This window comes from Sinohyriopsis cumingii, unplaced genomic scaffold (assembly GCF_028554795.1).
Source record: "Sinohyriopsis cumingii isolate HCF-2022 unplaced genomic scaffold, ASM2855479v2 utg002966l, whole genome shotgun sequence".
Lineage (NCBI taxonomy): Eukaryota > Metazoa > Mollusca > Bivalvia > Unionida > Unionidae > Sinohyriopsis > Sinohyriopsis cumingii.
Genome location: NW_028316354.1, coordinates 165,269 through 185,571, shown reverse-complemented (window position 1 = coordinate 185,571; position 20,303 = coordinate 165,269). Strand labels below are relative to the sequence as shown.

At 35.6% G+C, this 20,303-nt stretch overlaps 1 protein-coding gene across 1 annotated transcript in view; it reads right to left on the bottom strand.

Moving 5' to 3' along the window:
* LOC149769945 (integrin beta-1-A-like) overlaps positions 1–20,303 on the bottom strand; it is a 91,338-nt gene that overhangs the window by 48,916 nt on the left and 22,119 nt on the right. Inside the window, exons 2-9 of the mRNA XM_089949634.1 lie at positions 11,324–11,424; positions 10,363–10,473; positions 9,734–9,815; positions 8,920–9,051; positions 7,392–7,488; positions 6,358–6,454; positions 5,768–5,854; positions 274–357 (exon numbers count right to left, since the gene is read on the bottom strand). Coding sequence (XP_089805760.1) covers positions 274–357; positions 5,768–5,854; positions 6,358–6,454; positions 7,392–7,488; positions 8,920–9,051; positions 9,734–9,815; positions 10,363–10,368 — 585 coding nt within the window. The 5' untranslated portion in view covers positions 10,369–10,473; positions 11,324–11,424. The remainder of the gene's footprint in view (positions 1–273; positions 358–5,767; positions 5,855–6,357; positions 6,455–7,391; positions 7,489–8,919; positions 9,052–9,733; positions 9,816–10,362; positions 10,474–11,323; positions 11,425–20,303) is intronic.

Sequence of the window (20,303 nt, the reverse complement as noted above, 5' to 3'; positions counted from 1 at the left end):
TATTCGTGATGGTTTAGATATTGTAATAGTCGTGATAATTTAGATATCGTAATAGTTGTGATGGTTTAGATATTATAATAGTCGTGAATGGTTTAGATATTGAATACGTTTGCAGGTATTCATAAAAAGTTTTTGCTGGAGATGCAGTAAATTTATTAAATTGAGTTCATATTTTGCTGACTTCACAAGCCTTCATTAGGCGTTACATTATAATGTCCTTTAAATAATGTAAGAATGGTGACATAAAAAAGAATGAGGTAAAAAAATGTGAACCTTGCCATCCCCCGCAAAATGAAAACCGGCATCAGAAAAGTACACCAACACTCGCCTAGATTCATTTCTCCAGCCAATTGCCTCCTGAAATATAGCATTTTAAAAACAATTTGAAACATAAAGACAATATGTAAAAGTGATATAGGGAAACAAACATGAACGTTGGGTTGATGGCCTACTCATAAAACATGACGATTGGACTTCTTTCAGGCTCCTATGGCTACGATGACAAATCTTAATTTGTGACATTTTATAAGTTTTACATATTTTTTCATATTAGGTAGAAATGCACATGATACAGGAGACACTTGCCGGATAGAACAGCGATCAATATGGGTAGGTATGTGGGTGTTTTCATCCAAAATCAGATTTCATAGACGATTCCACCAAGAAGTTTCACATTTTTGGACAGGGGTCACAAATTAAAGATAATGTATTCTCTTCCCAATTTGTTTCAACTGATAATCCATTTTATTCATGGTTCCCATACTTTTCCAGATTTTCCCATGATGAAATTTTTTTTGTCAAGGTTCACTTATGATCCTAATGAACAACACTTTGGCTTTGAAAACATCCACTTTTCAAATTGATAGTTGGTGATATTTATAATGGCGGATGTATCATCAATAGAAACAAGTATAACTACTGACATTTATATATTTGCATATAACACATTTAACTTTACAGAATAAGCAAGTTAACTTTGCCCTGCTTAATTGCATATGTGAAGGTAAAATGAGTTCTGTTTAAAAAACAGGATGTTTTAAATTTTGACCGAACGCTCTTCAAAAGTACACTCATTCATATAAAATGAAGTACTGGTGTTTTTAATATGAATTCTTTTACTTTTGGTTGTGTATTCGGGTCTACCTCAGTGAAAAATGACTATGGGCTGTATAATGAACTCATAAACCCCATGAGATTTTTGTCATTTTCTCCTGAAATGCGAGTAGGAAACACAATTTGGGGGCTGCTGCTAAATACATCGAAATTAATCTGTCCCTGAGATTACCGTTTAGCCTGATGCCTAGTTGTGTTAGAAACATCGTTTTTCATTGGCTATTTTGCTCACACATGTGTAGAAAGGTAAAAGTTGGTAAAAGTTGGAGGGGTTATTTTTTTTCTGTTGCTTTCTTTTATGTTGGACCCATCATTTCCGTGTCCTGGCCATTTTTTATTTGAAATCCCTGACATATCCTACTTTTTGCAAATGTTCACCTGGATGTGTGCAGTCTAGACCGGATTAACTTATACCTCTGTATTTTGTAATGCGAGAAGCAAGTCCGGATTATTTGGTAACCTTGTAGAGCTACATCTGCCTGCTTTTCTGTAATACCACCCATTTTGGTGTATCTTAAATGACCTTGAGGTACAGAGCTCTTAAGTATGATACTACCTACTGATGCACAAAAAAGGGACCAAGGGTTAATAAGTTTACAAGGATTTTGGAAATTTCTTCTAAATTGTCAAGGAATGGCTAATTTTGTAATTTATGTACAATGTTGATGTACAAATGAGTAAATACGCAAGGAATATTCAGATTTGGAGATGTCATCAACCTTCACCTATTAATGAAATTAATGTCAAGTATACCAAGAGATGCAATTCTGCACTAAACATTGTTCAAACTGTCAATAGATTTCTAAGTATTTATTAAGATCTGATAGAAACCTTCATCTCAAAGTGAGGTTAGGGTGAGAGTGATTTAATAATGTGTTCCCAGTGCGAACTACCACTAATCAGCAAAGAGCTATCACAATAAGTGTTTTTACTAAAAAGAGGAACTGGGGAAGATAAGTTTTATAAGTTACCAGTAGAGCTAAAATTTAGAAAACAAAGTCATGGCCAATTGTTGTTTCTTCCTTTCTTCTAGTGTATCTCTGAAATCAAGGAAGTGAAAATGACCAAACAAAGGTAACAGTTTTTTTAGGGAGGTACATATTTGAAATAAGGTCAGGTTTTATACTCTATAACCCAAATTACACCTGTCAATCATACACCCCAGAAAAGAGAATTAAAGTTATTTTGACAATAAATAAGATATACAGGGTCAGTTTTAAATAACATATGAGGAAATCCGGGGAAGTTTTCTATCTTTAAAAATCAAACCCTGCACACAAACTGTAAAGCAGGACCAAGACAAATATGTAATGGGGAAGCACTCATATAATTTATACAACAATTATATCTCAAATGACTGATGGGTTCCACAACCTATAAATACTGAGATAAGAACTCAGCACATTTAAATCACATTCAGTCTGAGCGCGAGTCAGACAATGTTTTCAACAATGAAGTGGCAACTAAAAGGTTTTGATGTTTCTCCCACTCTGATGTATATTTACAAATTTTACTGGCTTTAAACAGTACGAACAAACCTATTCTTTCTGCTGCTTTTGTAAGTAGTATGGGAAACCCATTCACAAAATAAAAATTGTATATATACTAGGAGAGATTTCAAGAATATTCAAACTTCTTTATTTTGATATGTAAATGATTGGGGTTGATTTGGGTTTGAGAGTACACAAGTAAATCTTTTGTTTGATGTGCATCTCATAAAAAAACTAGCTCATGGCTATTTACACTTTCTGAACAATAGGACTAAATTTAAAAACAAACGAGTTGATAATATTGTGAGTTCCAACATTGTAATATGCTGCAAGTGCACTTTCAGAAATACTATGTATATTTATTTTGTATTGTGTGCTGGCTCTTTTTCATGATAATATGCTTATGTATATTTATTTTGTATTGTGTGTTGGATCATGTTCATGATAATATGCAAGGTATATTTATTTTTGCATTATGTGGTGCATCATGTTCATGATAATATGCTATGTATATTTATTTTGTATTGTGTGTTGGATCATGTTCATGATAATATGCTATGTATATTTATTTCGTATTGGATCATGTTCATGATAATATGCTGTGTTTGTTTATTTTTTATTGTGTGTTGGATTTTGTTCATGATAATATGGTATGTATGTTTATTTTAAATTGTGTGTTGGCTCTTTTTCATGATAATATGCTATGTATTTTTATTTTGCATTATGTGTTGGATCATGTTCATGATAATATGCTATGTATGTTTATTTTGTGTTGGCTCATGTTCATGATTATATGGTATGTATGTTTATTTTAAATTGTGTGTTGGCTCTTTTTCATGATAATATGCTATGTATTTTTATTTTGCATTATGTGTTGGATCATGTTCATTATAATATGCTATGTATATTTATTTTCCATTATATGTTGGATCATGTTCATGATAATATGCAATGTCTATTTATTTTCCATTATATGTTGGATCATGTTCATGATAATATGCTACATGTATTTTTTGTATTGTGTGTTGGATCTTGTTCGTGATAATATGCTATGTATATTTATTTTGCATTATGTGTTGGATCATGTTCATGATCATATGCTATGTGTATTTTTTGTAATGTGTGTTGGCTCGTTTTCATGATAATGTGCTATGTATATTATTTTGTATTGTGTGTTGGCTCTTTTTCATGATAATATGCTATGTATATTTTATTTTGAATTGTGTGTTGGATCATGTTCATGATAATATGCTATGTATGTTTATTTTGAATTATGTGTTGGATCATGTTAATGATAATGTGCTATGTATATTTATTTTGTGTTGGATCATGTTAATGATAATGTGCTATGTGTATTTATTTTGTATTGGATCATGTTCATGATAATATGCTATGTATGTTTATTTTGAATTATGTGTTGGATCATGTTAATGATAATGTGCTATATATATTTTGTATTGGATCATGTTCATGATAATGTGCTATGTATATTTATTTTGTATTATGTGATTGACCTTTATCCATTATTCAGGGTAGGGGTTGGACCAACCTGACTGATGTCCTTTGTTTTAAAGAACATATAATGTAGCTAATATATATTATGATAGTATATTACATATTACGTTTATTGTTTGTAGGTAAGCATATTTATCTAGTTTTTTCTTCTAGATACAGACTTGATCTTGTCCTTTGAATTATCTTGAAGCGAAATTTGTTTGCTGTTTGAAGTGAAATTTCTATTAAGTAGACCCTCATCCTCGTCCTCAAATTGCATGTTAAAATTTTATATTAAGATTGCTTAAATTCGAATTACTCATTCAACATCCTATCATCAGTATTACTGTAAACAATTGTGGTTGCATTTCAGTTAATATTTGATATGACTTATTTAAATTACTCACAATAATTACAAAGTGCTCATAATTAATTTCGGATTAATTTACTGTTTGGGGATGAGTGTGAATTCATTTAAGATACATTCTAGAAAATATAATTTTGATACAGCAAGACTATTAGTACATCAACACTATTCCAGGGTATTGGTACTTCAGCACTTTCAAAATTAGAATTCGTTCAGAAAACCACTGAAATTCATTCGGAGTACTCTATACTTTTGGACTTGTGATAGAACATTCAGTACTATTTGGGGTTTAATTCACGGTACTGTAAGTTAATTTTAATTTTAATTTTTATTCTAGGTAAATAAAATATTTGTTGAAATTTTACAAAACTGGTTGGTTTTCGCTCTTTGCTGTTGCATGGTTTACGGACCTAGAGTCCTAACTCTCCACAGTAAAAATTCATTTCTGTTTTTCAAAGATAATCAAAGCTGGTATACTTTGTGCAATTGAGACAGACACAAATATTTTCAAAACCTGTTCGCCTGTTTCAAATGGGTTTACGGTTTTTCTAAGATCTATTAAACATAAACGACAATTCAGGTAAGCGAGAGACATGGAAGTGTATGTAATTATCAGAACAATTCACATAAACGAAAGACACGGAGGTGAACATTCTCTTCATTATAAGAACTGTACAGTAAATAGGTTTGTCAAGTGTCTTCTCCACTTTCAATGGTGCTCAAAACTCTGGATCGGAACAAAAAAATGTGTCCATCCCCAATGATGTTAGAGAAAAGGATATCACATCATGAGACATATAATCTTATCCTACTCTTTACTTTTATGAAGAAAAAAAAAACAAATGCGCCCACTCCCTAAGTTACTTACATTACTACTTCATGTAGCCCATCTCAGGTCACTAAGCACACTCATCTGGTTGCATACTAACTCCAATAGCCCACCTGAGGTCACTAAGCACACTCATCTGGTTGCATACTAACTCCAGTAGCCCACCTCAGGTCACTAAGCACACTCATCTGGTTGCATACTAACTCCAATAGCCCACCTGAGGTCACTATGCCCACTTTCCAAGTTACGTACAGACCACTTCTTTGACATCGGTAATATTTACTTAATTTATCTACATAGATTATTTTACTTGTGCGTCTCAGATTTTAAAAAAATTAAATTATTTTCGCTATTATGGCCTATTTTGAGAAAACTACTAAGACGACCTCCATGGAAAATAAGAGAAAAAAAAGTTATTGATAACTCTCCATCAGTAGGCACTAGAACAGACTTTATATAAATCATCAGACGAACCTGGCATACGACTGCTTGCATAACGCCATCCAAACCGCCCTCCATCACGTCCCAATTGGCGGATGTATTTAAATACTTCATCTTTTCCTGGATACAGTTTATGAAAATAAAAAATGAAGTCATTTTTTATAAAATTTAATTTTTAAAGACTATATAATTATTATTTCGGACAATGAACCCCGCCCAGTTTGATCAGCAAAATTCTAGCCCAGGTTATTTTCCTTCTATTGGAAAAAATATCCGCCCCTCCCCCCCAATATTCTGCCCAAGCGTGCGGTAGGATGATTCGTAATTGACACGATGGATACAATATCCTCCAGCTTTTCTCAGCTATGTTTAGTTTCTACCTCGGCACACTCTGTTTTCTTGGAAAAGTAAGGGATTAATAACCTTTTCACAGAGAACTACTGTCCAAACTTTTGAGCCATTCCCCCAATACATGCAAACTAAATCGGATACTATCTTGACAATGAAGGCAAATTGCGGATTACAGCAAACAATTTCTTTAATTTAAGACATTTCACACAGAATACCAAGAGAACTTTTCTTAAATAAAAGTGGACATCCAGATTTAGTAATTTTCCACTTACTTTGAATTCTGCAGGGTTATTTGACAGTTTCTGCCTGTGTGTAAATTCATTAGCAGGAGCACAGGTGCTTTTCTCAAGAATGCATGGATTTTCCAGGCTAAATTTTCAACAAAAGCAAGATTAGTCTGGAACACAACTGAAGACATACAACAGGTCATTTATTTAAAGCATTTTTTTAAAAAAACAACACGCCTAAAGCTGTATGAGACAAAGAACACATCGACTTGGGTCACAATAAAATAATTTGTATCATCTAAACTAATTCAAATTCGAATTGACGAATAATTACATCGCTAGGATTATCAGCACGTGGCTCAAGGCTAATTGGTATTCATAATTCTTCTAGCGTCAGGTGAAAATAACGCTCACTAGAACGTTTACGTGCATGAAATAATGCAAAGATTATTTCTCTGCAATATACTTTATGTACGCTTTCCAAAAAGGTGCAAATCTCTCATAGTTTGTACATGTACCTTTGAACGGGGTTGTGAGCATGCGTAATTAAACATCTCAAATATGACTATGCGTTGTGACGTTTCAATGAACACAGGAGATTGTTTAAGGAATCAATGTTGTTTACACTGGTTTGAACTCGATTTTGTACTTGTTGCCAAATGAAGCATCAGGCGAGTTAAAAATTCCAAAAGAAAAACTCATCCTTGAAACGTTTAACAAGTCTCCAATAAAAACATGAGTATTGTTTTTCAAAAGGAATACCTGGAGTCAACTTTAAGAAACATTTAACGCAATCCACAGAAATTACATCTTTAGAACTTTTCTTTATAATTCTTTCAAGGCATGAAATTGCCATATTAAATATCATTTCTCCAAATAAGACTTGACTAAGCTCAGAGAAAATTAAATAATCTTTAAAAATAATAAAGAAAGTTTAAAATCATTATCAACATTTATACTAAATTAACTCCCTTTTTGCACAGTAGTTTCAGAAGTATAAGAAAATTCAAAACAAATATTTGCATTGCTTATTATGTACAGTCCAATTTAATTTACAAATAGAACATGGTTATACTCACTATTCTTTCGTTGTAAAGGAATATGGTGACATTCTCTTGTCAATAAATGTTCCAAATCCAATAAGTATATTGGATGTAAAACCTTCCATATCTTTCACTGAAGGAGAGGAAAGACTTAATATAACATCATTAACTTCATCCTCCTCCTATTAATAATTCATATGTGTAAGTGTGTTTGAATCATTACGTTGACTTGCGTTTGTACGCATTATTAAATTTGTACAAGAGAATGTAATTCTCCTTCCTTTGTTTGATTCATTAGCATTCTCTTAGTTTATAGGAACAAAATGCAGTGAAGTCTGTCTTAACGGACATCTCGGTATTAAAGAATTTTGCTCAAAATAAACGAAATCTCCATTTAATGAATGTCACTGCAATATTCCACCTCATACAAGCAGCACCTGCACATTATAAGCTTCAGCCTATATATAGAGGGCACCTGTCCATCAAGGATCCATTTTGGTCATTCATTTAACTCCCATTATAGAAAGATCTCATTGTATTGATAAATCTATAATCTGGGTTTGAAATTTTTTAAAAACTGATGGATTCCGAAGGTGAAAATAATATGGCGATGTAGTCTTACACTGAACAAAAATCAATTTCTTAACTTTTGTTGAACGGTATAGTTAACCATTCTGAACATCTGATAAATATGTACTCTGTAAAATTAAAAAAAACCAATTACTTTACACAAGATGTAGTGATTCATAGTTGAGAAATTTTAATTCGAATTCGAAAGCAGCTTTTAATTCTGAATGAGTCTGGATATATCCATATCCATGGATCACAATCTTAACAACCAACGAAATTTGTCGTTGCAAAACACGTATGTCCTCACCCACCACAAACCGTATAAACCAAAACATCAAAGTCCAGAAATTACGAAAATTATAAACATTCGAAGATTGTCTATATTAGCATGAAGATGTAATCAAGTTATCTATGAATGCATACAAACACGAATAATAAACTGAATGTGTCCACCTCTAAAGGCTTTTGCACAGTCTTGCTAATAAGGATTTGTCAAGAAATGTCTAAGCCTAAAAGGTTGGAAAATATGCACCCAAATAAAAGAAAGAAAGATCACTGTTGTGGCACAAAAATCCAATCAAGTGGCTTAGATTTGAACATAAATATGATAGCCAGAGGTCATTTGTCTGCATTCGTGTTGTACGGAATCATGATTAAAGACTTCTCTGATCGGACAGCCAGACAGGACCAACTCAAGCAAGCACCGAGGGCATAAAATTTATCTCATAGTTTCCATTGATGGTGAGAGGAAAATTAATTTGTTTTGAAATAAATGTATTTATATTCTTTGTTTTCATACAAATATAATAATAAACAAGTGGATTCTTTTTCCAATGATGATAACATTGATGATAATGATGATGACTAAGAACAAGGAGGAGGAGGAGAAAAAGTGATTATGGCAATACTGGTATCGGTAATTAAGACAATAATGATATGATAAGAGTGATGATGACAACGACAATGGAACTATCAAAATGATTCAACCACTCACAAAGAGAATCAATGACACTTTCAAGTGTGTTCAGCTTCTGTTGCATCGTGATGCTCATGTCAAGGACGAAGTACATGTCGACCGGCAGGTTTTCTGCCACTCGGTACGTCATTATGAAGTTATATTCCATGCCTAAATGTGCAAAGATAATAATAATAATAATAATAATAATAATAATAATAATAATAATAATAATAATAACTGTAGTATGTCTTCAGCAAAGCAAGAGTAAAAGAATTAAAGTTGAAATAGTTCAATAAAATTATACTAAATATTTTCATGCTTTGGAGATGGTTGACACTCGGGGATGAGAAATGTAAATCAAAGCTGTTTTAAGGGAAAACTAATTTTGTTAATAATACAAATTTTAAAAAGGCATATACTTGTATCTGAGGAAAAAGAAACTTAAAAACAATTTAACAAGTAAAAACACCATATAAGTTACTGGCGTGAGTCTGATTTTTCGGTTTGTAATTGTGATGATTTGCAAATTAAACAACAACAGCTACTACTACTGCTACTACTTCTACTATTACTACTACTTTTGGTGCACTCTGTTGCTTGTGCCGGTTGTGAAATCCACATTAGCGTACAAAACCTATAGCTGGCAGGTGAGATACACAAGCACAAAGAATGAATAAAGCACATATAACATTCAAAAAAGAAAGCAATGATACAAGCAAACACATGGATGTACACATGAATGTACATATATACATACACATATAACTGTTCAGGCCTATCTACCGACATATAGCTTTAATAGCAAACAAACATATTTACACTCTAGCATAAGAATTCAATTTATTTTTACCTGGCCGGAGTTTCACTTTGATGTACTGTGGTTTCACTTGAATGGGATTCGCATTTGCGCTTCCACCATTTAATTCTTTGTCCTGTGTGTAAATGATGATAATAATAATAATAATAATAATAATAATAAGAAGAAGAAGAAGAAGAAGAATGTATCTGTCACTGTTAAATTTCTACTTCATTACAATGTAAGTAAGAGATAACAACGAAGCCGTGAATCAAATAACGAAACAACAATATAACACTAATTGTATACATTTTAAGGAACGGATGAGCTTGTAAGACAACGTATTCATGACTGACGAAAATACAGTGGACTTCACAAAAAAGGCATAATGAATCCAAATTATGGATTTTAAGAGTATTTTGCAATGCACATTAGAGCATGTAGATGTACGTGTATCAGCCTAGAACACCACACGTTTGACCTCGTTAATTGGAACCTCAGCAAGAGCGGTGTATTCTAATTTAATATTTATGCATGTATTTTTTTTACACAAGTTATATATCCTCAGAGTCCGCTTATCGTAAAATCTATTGAACTGATCAATGACTAAAATTAACGTTTGTCTTTTTCATTTAAAATATCAGTTAACTAATGTGAGATGTAACTATAACGTACTACAATACCTCCATAGTTTGATTGTGGTTCAACGGAAAAGTTATGTTAGTACATCCCGTTTCGTTAAGATCTTTAGGTACACTACAGCGACTGCCACTTCCCTTAGAGATGATGAAATTCTGTCGATTGTGAAGAGAAAAAAACTTGTAATATTCAACCTCTGAGCAACATAGTATTTTAAACATCCATAAAGCAATTATTCGTTATGATTATTATCGTTTATGTTGTATTACTACTACTACTACTACTACTAATAATAATAATAAAAATAACAACAATATTATTATTATTATTATTATTATTATTATTATTATTATTATCATGAATTGTTTAACATAATAAAATAGAAATAAGGATGGCATTGTCATTGACGATATTAATAGCAATAATTAAGATTAAGATATAAATTGTAAACTGTTTCAATGGAATTAATGAAATAAATAGCAACAATAAACTATACATGAATTGCATAAGTTTGATATAGCATCTCATTAGTAATAAAGTCTTTTGAAAATAATTGTGATTGGAATTTACATCCTCCCCCCCCCCAAAAAAAAAACCAATCACAAAAGACACCAACATAGTTTTATGAAAATGTAAGACGCTGTTTGACTTTAATTGTAAGTTAATGATGTCATAATCCAATAAGAAGTCTATGTCATGACTTTTGAATACATATAAATATATGACACAAAGAATTTTAAAAGACATTATAGTGAGCAACTATGAATATGTAATTTAAAATTTGAGTCATCAACATTTCATCCAAGGTTAACTGACTCAGTGCTTCTGGTACAATGGTGCTCATACTTAACTGCGATTATCCTTTAATTCTCAATTGTATTCACTTGCCCATCCATCAATCCTTGTTCCTATTACTAGTAAGCTCCTAACCTATTATACCACCGACCTCATTATAACGCCAATTTTGTGCGTGGGCCAACGTAGCACTTAATTAGTGACACTTACTGCATCAGTACAGAAGGCACACCCTGGGTCTGTGGTAATACAGCTATCGCAGTCCACTTGCTGGTTACACAAGTTTTTCAGACTGGAGATAACAGCGGCACCTGAAGAAAAACAAAATGTCTCAAAGACCCTGTCCATCTGTTTCATAAAAACAATTCAATCGATCTTCCTAGCAGTAGCAAGAAGGACGATCACAGGATAGAAATTATCCCCGAGGTATAATGGGTGCAGAGTATGAGAGAAAGACAGCGCTGCAATGCTAAAATATAAATAGGGTTAGCATTTGACCTAACCTAACCTTTATGTGTACGTTAAATGAGTATGATGTTCTGTTTGTGCTTTGTTTTAACAGCAAACAACATATACTGTTGGTTTACTTGACTGGCTGACTGTGAGAATAATTTTTTGGATATATATTAAACAGGATGGACAGAAGAAAAAAGACACATTTAATGAAAGGAATTAGCTAAGTTTTAAAACCAAAGGTATATTTAATATCAGATCAAGTAACCGACTTATTGTTTTTCTACAATGCGATGCTGGTGACAAAGACAGCAAGGAATATATACAGTGAGGCAAGGCCACAATTTTGACGTAATTAACGGTTTTCATGTACTTCAAAGCAGTAGCATTTTCATAGGCGACTATTTCGTTTCTGTAATGTCCTGTACCTGAAAAACAGCAAACAACATTTTTCTGCTAGTTCTCTCAGCTATCGAGACAATAAAATATTTAGGCTGATGATTTCATTACAAATGTTCTGGAGAGTTTGTATTTGTCAAGAATAGAATTTGCAAACAAAATGAAAATTATTGTATCTTAATGGTGCAAAATTTTGTTGATTTTTTTTGCAGTAGATTCTGTCGGGGTCAGCGTGACAAGTAACGATAACGATGGACGTATGGGCTAGGCTCGCAATAACTTGGCAGCTTGTAGTGGTTAACTTCTCTTGTTTAGGGGGCATACCGGAATTTTAGTTAGAGTCCGTTTCATAACAATGAGACAGAGATGTTAGCGGAAAATAAGACAAAGTAGAACCAAACTGTTTGTATATCTTGTGACTTTAAAACAGGCCTCATGAAATGACATTTTCCAGAATGGTTTTTAATAATGGCGGTCTAGAGAATTACTCGGACTTCGATGTGAGCTTTAAAAAATATTTATAGGTTAAAAAAAAGATTTCTGATTGGTTACGCTAAATGAGGGTGTGTGAATTCCCAAACACAATTCAAAGTATTAATTAATGACTCTCTCGAAATTAGTCTTATTTTATAAAGGGAGCCAGAATTACGAAAAAATATAACAAGTATTTCTCGTTAGATTGTCCAAGGGACGTGTGTCTGAAAATTGACGACACGGAAAGAGAGAGATTCAGTTGCATAGTAAGAGATCAGTCTCAATACAACACAATGTTTGTCTCAAGTGCATGCAATGTGCTCACTGATTAAGTTTTTAATTATTTTGTTGAATTTATTCATTTTAAATTCATACTTCAATTTTCCTTGAGTTCAGAAAATAATCGTACATGCATTTGTTTTGCATGTTATAGGAATCATGTATCCCAAAAATTTCAAAAAAATTTCTGATACGAATGGCGAGAAGAAAATGATCTGTCTTAAATGATTGTATCATATATGATGAGAATTGATTTTTCTATGTCTGGAAATGTTTGTCAATAAATTGCTAATTACAAGAAACGTAGCTAGGAGGAGTAATTAAATAGCACGCTGTGCGTGCATTAAACAGTGATACATACTCCACTGGAGCGAAAATCACTTTAATCCAAGTAAGTAAGACGTAGCTAGGACAAGGAGATGTCCAAAACGAGTCAGAATATTGTTCGATCACAGAAGGGAAGAACGAGGCTAGAGGAAAAGAAAGAAGGAAAAGAAATACGGCAACGTCGACCTATCAGCAAAAGTGATTTGGAAAAAACCGGATGAAACACGGTGATACTTACATGCCGGCAATTTGTGTTCGATCAGTGACACAATTATATAATGAAATTTAAATTATCGATGTAACAGAATGGCTAATTGAATTTTGCATAAAGTTTGAATCTCTTTTACTAAGAGAAAGTAGTAGTAGATGGGGTGAGATTAGCGACAATGGGAATTAGCATTACAGACCCCCCTGGGTAAGATTAGCGACAATGGAAATTTAACATTAACCACCCTGGATAAGATTAGCGACAATGGAAATTTAACATGGGCAAAAAACCCTGGGTAAGATTAGCGACAATGGAATTTAACATTGGAAGAAAAAGACGTTTGGGTCTGTCTAGGGACAAGGGGAATTGAACATGGGGAATAGAGTTTGGATCTGTCTAGGGACAAGGGGAACTGAACATGGGAATAGAGTTTGGGCTTGTCTAGGGACAATGGGAATTGAACATGGGAATAGAGTTTGGGTTTGTCTAAGGACAATGGGAATTGAACATGGGGAATAGAGTTTGGGTTTGTCTAGGGACAAGGGGAATTGAACATGTTAGAAAAAACTACTTTAGGGACAAGGGGAATTGAACATGGGATTTTTTTAAAAAAATTTTTAAAAAAGGGGTAGGCAATAGAAAGTCAATCTCTTTTCGAGAAATGTGGGTGGCCCTGAAAAGGGCCTTTGGGTTTCTTCTTCTTCTAATTTCTTCTATTTCTCCACCAGCTTCTTATTTCTGTCCTACACTTTTTCTCTTCTTTTCTTTCTTTTCTTCCTCTTTTTTCTCTTCTTTCTGCTTCTCCTCCTCTTCTTTTTTCCTCTTCTCATTTTCTTCTTCTTTTTCAATTTTTTCATTCCATTTTCTCATCCTTATCCATTCCTCTTCATCCTCCTTCTCCTCCTTTATTTCTTTCATTACATCACTTATCATGTCCTTTACTTTTCTTAAATTGTTAATCTCCATCTTCACTCGATGGGGACTATAAGAATAGTGATCCTCGTTTAGTCTCACTAGCATTTGTTCCATCATGCCCAAATTGTCCAGGGCGTCTTGCAATGTTTGCAATTTATCGAGGTGGTTTGAAGCCATCTTCTCTGTAGAATGGTTTGAACAATTGTTGTTGCTGAGTTGGATTATAGTGGTGTGCGCTCGCAATGAGCATGTACCACTGGTTTGTGGTGCCACAGGCACCTTTTTGATTGCTCCTGGGGGAAGGAATGGTGCCACTTCCTCCAGGCATTTATGTGTTCACAGAACACTTATTGATTGGGCCGTCAGGTCGAAGTACTTTTGTGTACATATCGACCTGATTGTAAGGCCTATATTTTTGTTTGTATGAGTGGGATTGGACCCAGCACGCACACTGTCATTCATTTGCATTGATGAGCGACCAGTGGGATTGGACCCGTTCTAGTTCGCGGTTTAATTTATGATGCGTGCACTGCACGTATGGGTTTTGATGTCTGTCCGTGGTAAGGGGTGAAAGTGGTCGGGCTCGGGCGGAGTTGTCTTGCCACAGGTTAGCAGGGTTTTTCCGATCCAGGATATTTGTTCTAAATTTCCGTCTTTTGGAATTTGAATAAAAAACTCTGTGCTGTTTTTAAGAGAGGTAGAGCTTATTGAGGTAGATGTTAGCTAATAGGTGACAGCAATTTGATTGGTTTGTTTTGCAGCATTGTGCTGCTGGCCCTGGATGAAATTGGTGTTTTTTCCATCTTATTGAGTAATTATTTAGGGTCCTATTTTTCTAGTCATAAGTTTTGGTTGCAGCCTTGTGCTGCTGGCCCTGATAGTCATTGGGTCTTTTGACTACCTTATGCTTGTAATGTTTTGGGGTATTGTTCTATGTTATTGTTATATTTGCAGCATTGTGCCGCCGGCCCTGATTGTCGTTGGTTTGAACGACGAATATTGTGGGTTCTTATACGAAAAGCGCGGACGTGATGGAAAACATCCCCCAAGACATAAAATTGATATTACCTAGATCATGACCAAACAACGCGCGGACGTGAAGGAAAACATCCCCCTACTTTTCTCATTTCATATAATATACTATTCACATAAGTGAATCAGCAATAAACTAACCCCAAATCTACTATCCACACAATCTTACGTGATCGGTTACAAAACCCAAACTATACTCTCCACATACGCTAAGAAACAATAAACAAACCCCAAATCTACTATTTACACACGCAAATCATTAAAACAAAATCCATAATCTACTATCCACACAATCGTACGTGAGCGGTTACAAAACCCAAACTATACTCTCCACATACGCTAAGAAACAATAAACAAATCCATAATCTACTATCCACACATTCGTACGTGAGTGGTTACAAAACCCAAACTATACTCTCCACATACGCTAAGAAATAATAAACAAATCCATAATCTACTATCCACACTATCGTACATGAGCGGTTACAAAACCCAAACTATACTCTCCACATACGCTAAGAAACAATAAACAAATCCATAATCTACTATCCACACAATCGTACGTGAGCGGTTACAAAACCCAAACTATACTCTCCACATACGCTAAGAAACAATAAACAAATCCATAATCTACTATCCACACAATCGTACGTGAGTGGTTACAAAACCCAAACTATACTCTCCACATACGCTAAGAAACAATAAACAAATCCATAATCTACTATCCACACTATCGTACATGAGCGGTTACAAAACCCAAACTATACTCTCCACATACGCTAAGAAACAATAAACAAATCCATAATCTACTATCCACACTATCGTACATGAGCGGTTACAAAACCCAAACTATACTCTCCACATACGCTAAGAAACAATAAACAAATCCATAATCTACTATCCACACTATCGTACATGAGCGGTTACAAAACCCAAACTATACTCTCCACATACGCTAAGAAACAATAAACAAATCCATAATCTACTATTCACACAAACGTACGTGAGCACCTACAAACACAAACACACAAACACATACACTCACACTATGAAAAAGAGTCAGTGTTTATATTCACACTACTCTACCTACACACATTGGCAAATCGATTGTTATTTCTTTTCTAGAGTATTGGGTAGCCCTGAAAAGGGCTGTTGGTTTTTAACTCCAGATGCACCTATCTAATGCTGGCACCTTCCTGGCCTGGCGCTACGCACACATCTTCTTCCCCAGTCTCTTTTCACTCTTTTTTGGGGAAGAGCAGAGGCGGGATATGTGGCTTCAGAATCCCAATTTTCTGTCTCTGGGATTCTGAAATTTCTTCTCTCCTTTTCCTCCTCTTCTTTTTTTCTTCTTTCCTCCTCCTCTCTCATCCTTCCCTCTTCGACAATGGCCTCCGCGGCCAGTTCGTTCAACAGGCGCCTGGCATATTCCAGGTGCATCTGGAGTTCTAGAAGCTTTACAATTCTGGTATTCATTCTCTTCATCAATCAACAAGGCTAGCTAGACTGCCCAGCGATTTTCAATTTATACTGAAAGCGCGGACGTAATGGAAAACATCCCCCTAAAATCATAAAATTGATCTTACCTAAATGATGACCAAAACAACGCGCGGACCTAAAAGAAACACTCACTCACTTTTTTATACTACCCATTACTATTCTAAAAAATTTCATTAATCACTTCAATATACTATCCACATACGCAAAGCAATCCAATCAAACCCCCAAATCTACTCTCCCCACACCTCAAACAGCCAAAAATATGATCTTAATCTACTATTCACACTAACGTACGTGAGCACTTACAAACACACAATCCTATACACAAACACATACCCTCTCACTATAAAAAAAGAGTTAGTGTTTATATTCACACTACTCTACCTACACACATTGGCAAATCGATTGTTATTTCTTTTCTAGAGTATTGGGGTAGCCCTGAAAAGCGCTGCTTTTTCGCTTTTTTGTTTGCTATGGCAATCTTTTAGTTTCTAGGAATGCGACGTCCTCTGAGGATAGACTTTCTGACGATAGGTCTGCTTCTTCGGAAAGAGAAGAAGAACTCTTTGGTGTCGATACGACAATCGACAAAGCCTCTGTCAGGTTCAGGTTGCTGCTGCTGCTGCTGCTGCTGCTGTTGTTGTTGTTGCTGTTGCTGTTGTCTCTGAAGTCTGTACTTCTCTGTCCATTCTTCTTTCTCCCTGTTCACTTCTTCTCTGAAGAGCTCTTCTATCAGGTCTTCAGTGACTTTTAGCATTCTCACATTCTCTATCTCTTCTGGCTTCGGTATCAGACTGTGTCTGACCCTGTGCAAATTCACGTAGGCTTCGTTTAGCTTAGCTAGTTTGGAGCACATCTTCGTAGGAGGATGAGTCGACAATGGATGGTTAGACTGGAAACTGCCCCGGTTCTTAAAGTCAATGCGCGGACGTGAAGGAAAACATCCCTTCACGGTTTTTTCGAGCCGCAACGTTCAATGAGTGTCATGAAAGGGATAGTAAGAAGTCAAAGAGCATAAATCAACATTCTTATAGCCAAACAAACCACAAAGGCATTTTTTCAAAACACAACATTTTTATTCAAATCACTTAACACTAACAATTCACAATTTGTTTTCAACAATAATCATTCAATTTAACAATAAACATTTTTTCAACAATAATTATTCAATTCAATAACAAACATTTTTTCACACTCTTTTAGGTAGACAACATGGTGAATGAAATTGAGATTTCCACTGTTGCAAGTCATTGAGTCATGGATGGACACTACGTTTCCTAGCTGAAGACAACAAAATAAGCATGCTAGTCACAAAATCAACAATTTACTTTCTCATCGTTTCTAGAAAAATCACGATCAAAATAAGTCACTAAATGTTCTTTTGCTGATAATAAGTGATCAATTTCGATCTCGACTTTCTCTTTGAATTTGTCAAAGAGGGCTTTGATGTAATGGATTTCTTGAGTCGTTAATGGACTACAGAAATGTTCACGCAAGTCTTTATACCACCAACGTAACACGTCTTTTTTAAACAGACTCCAAGCTTCGTCCAGATATTCGTTGAATTTTTCTTCTTGACTGATGTTTTGACTTCCATAGTAATCATGCTTCATCCATATCGTAACTGTGTCTGCCAGGTATGTAGCACAGTAGGAGACCAATTGCTGTTCTTGTTCTGGACATCTCGACTTGATCATGATGTCCTTTTGTCTTTGTCTTGGGATTCTGCTTCCACGGTCTCCTCACATTTCATGTCTAAAGTTTCTCCACTAGGCAAAGAGGGATAACAGCCTTCCATGGCTTCTAATAGTCTAGAATGACTTCTCTCAAACTGTTGATTTCTATGGTATTGTCGAATTCTGCATACAGGAGGACGTTCACTGTGTGATCTGGAGGTGGATTTGCAAACTGAAGTTCCACACGAATCTGGCCCGATTTTATAGGGTGGAAATGTCCCTCGTCACTGCCTTGGTCTGGAGTGAAATCAAAACCCCACAAAGCATAGCCTCCTGCATAATCGTCGTACGAAATACCGTGACTGGTGTTGGTTCCTAACTGTCCCGTGGCTTCGTACAGGGACAAGTACGATCTCAAATAATTCTTTGCGACACCAAAGTTGGGCTCAAAGGGTCGGGTACACAAGGTCTTGCCGTCGCGACTGACTTCGATCTTGGACACATTGTAATGTTGAAACTCAAAAGGATTTTGATCGTGGGTTCCGTTGAAGGCTGAATTCCTGACGATACCAACAATCAAACGCTTGGGTAACTGTCCTTGGAACAGATGATCTTCGATCATAGATCGCTGTCCAGCGGGAATGGTGAACGTTTTCACTTCTACGCGTCGTATCGGATACTTGGCGGTCGTTCTGCTCAACGTCTGACTGACGTCGTTTCCCACTTTAGGTAACACTTCCACACGACGCACGTAAAGTCGGGCTTCTTGAATGATAGTTTTGTATTCGTTGGCATGGGCCATCAAATGGAAAGCGGCACTGCTACGATTCAGTCTCAGACGGATATCCATCCCCTTCAGCAAATACTTTTCTTGTAACCACATGTCCAAATGCAAACGATCTATCAGTTCTAAACTTCGCCCTTGCAGAATTTTCTTACGACGGTCGTTAAACCCCACATTGTGAGGATTGTCATCTTCTGTCAGGACTGTGTCGCTAAACGTGCCTACACCTGCCGTGTCAGGTTTCCATACCACGCAAGCATCCAGATGAGTATTCTTGGCTTTTTTTCCGTACGTCAAGAGATTTTCCAAGTAGGCACGATATGGGTAAGTATCCATGCTGCTGCTGACCAGTTTGTTATTCAAGTACAAGTCCACTTCGCTGAACAAGGAATGCATGAAATTGTTGACAGGAGCTACTCTAGCATTGCCTCCTGGATTGGTGTTGTCCGTTTTGATCACTTTCACTTTCAAATACAGGTAACTGCTATTCAGATCGATGTAATCTTCGGGTTGTCCTTTGATTTCAAACTCGATGGGAGCGGAATCCGTCAAAGAGGAGACGGGATGAAATTCCACCCATTGGGATTTTTGCATCGTCATTATGGTAGGGGGCATGGCAAACAGATCCAGTTCCGACTTGGAACAAGCACAAGACTCTCGGTGCATCATTTTGTTCTGTGTCTCAATAATCGAAAACGTCTAAGTCTCGAACGGTTCTTCTTTTCTTTGTCTTTCTCGCTTTAGACGTGTGAAGTCTGGTGAAAGGGTGTTTTCTTCGTCGTCTTTTTCTGCCTTGTCCTTGCTGAATGCTTGACTCGGTAGTGTGCAGGGCATTTATAGGTGTTTCGCGTCGGTCCAAAAGGTATTTGCCCGTTTGCAGCAAGACATTTTTGCCTGCCCTCATGAAGGCTTCTTTAGGGTTTTGTTTGTCGATGATGACATTTTGGAGAAATTCTTTGCCTTGCGTCAGTGCCGCATCTTTCAAGGCGTGCAATCCGCGTGTCACCATCGGTTTCAACACCGGGGCCACCGAACGAAAAGCCGATTTTAACATATCTCCTAAACCGTGTCCTCGCTGTCGAGCAACCCTTCGGTACACTGGATACATGACTTACGAGTCGTGAGAGAACCCTTTTCGAAAAT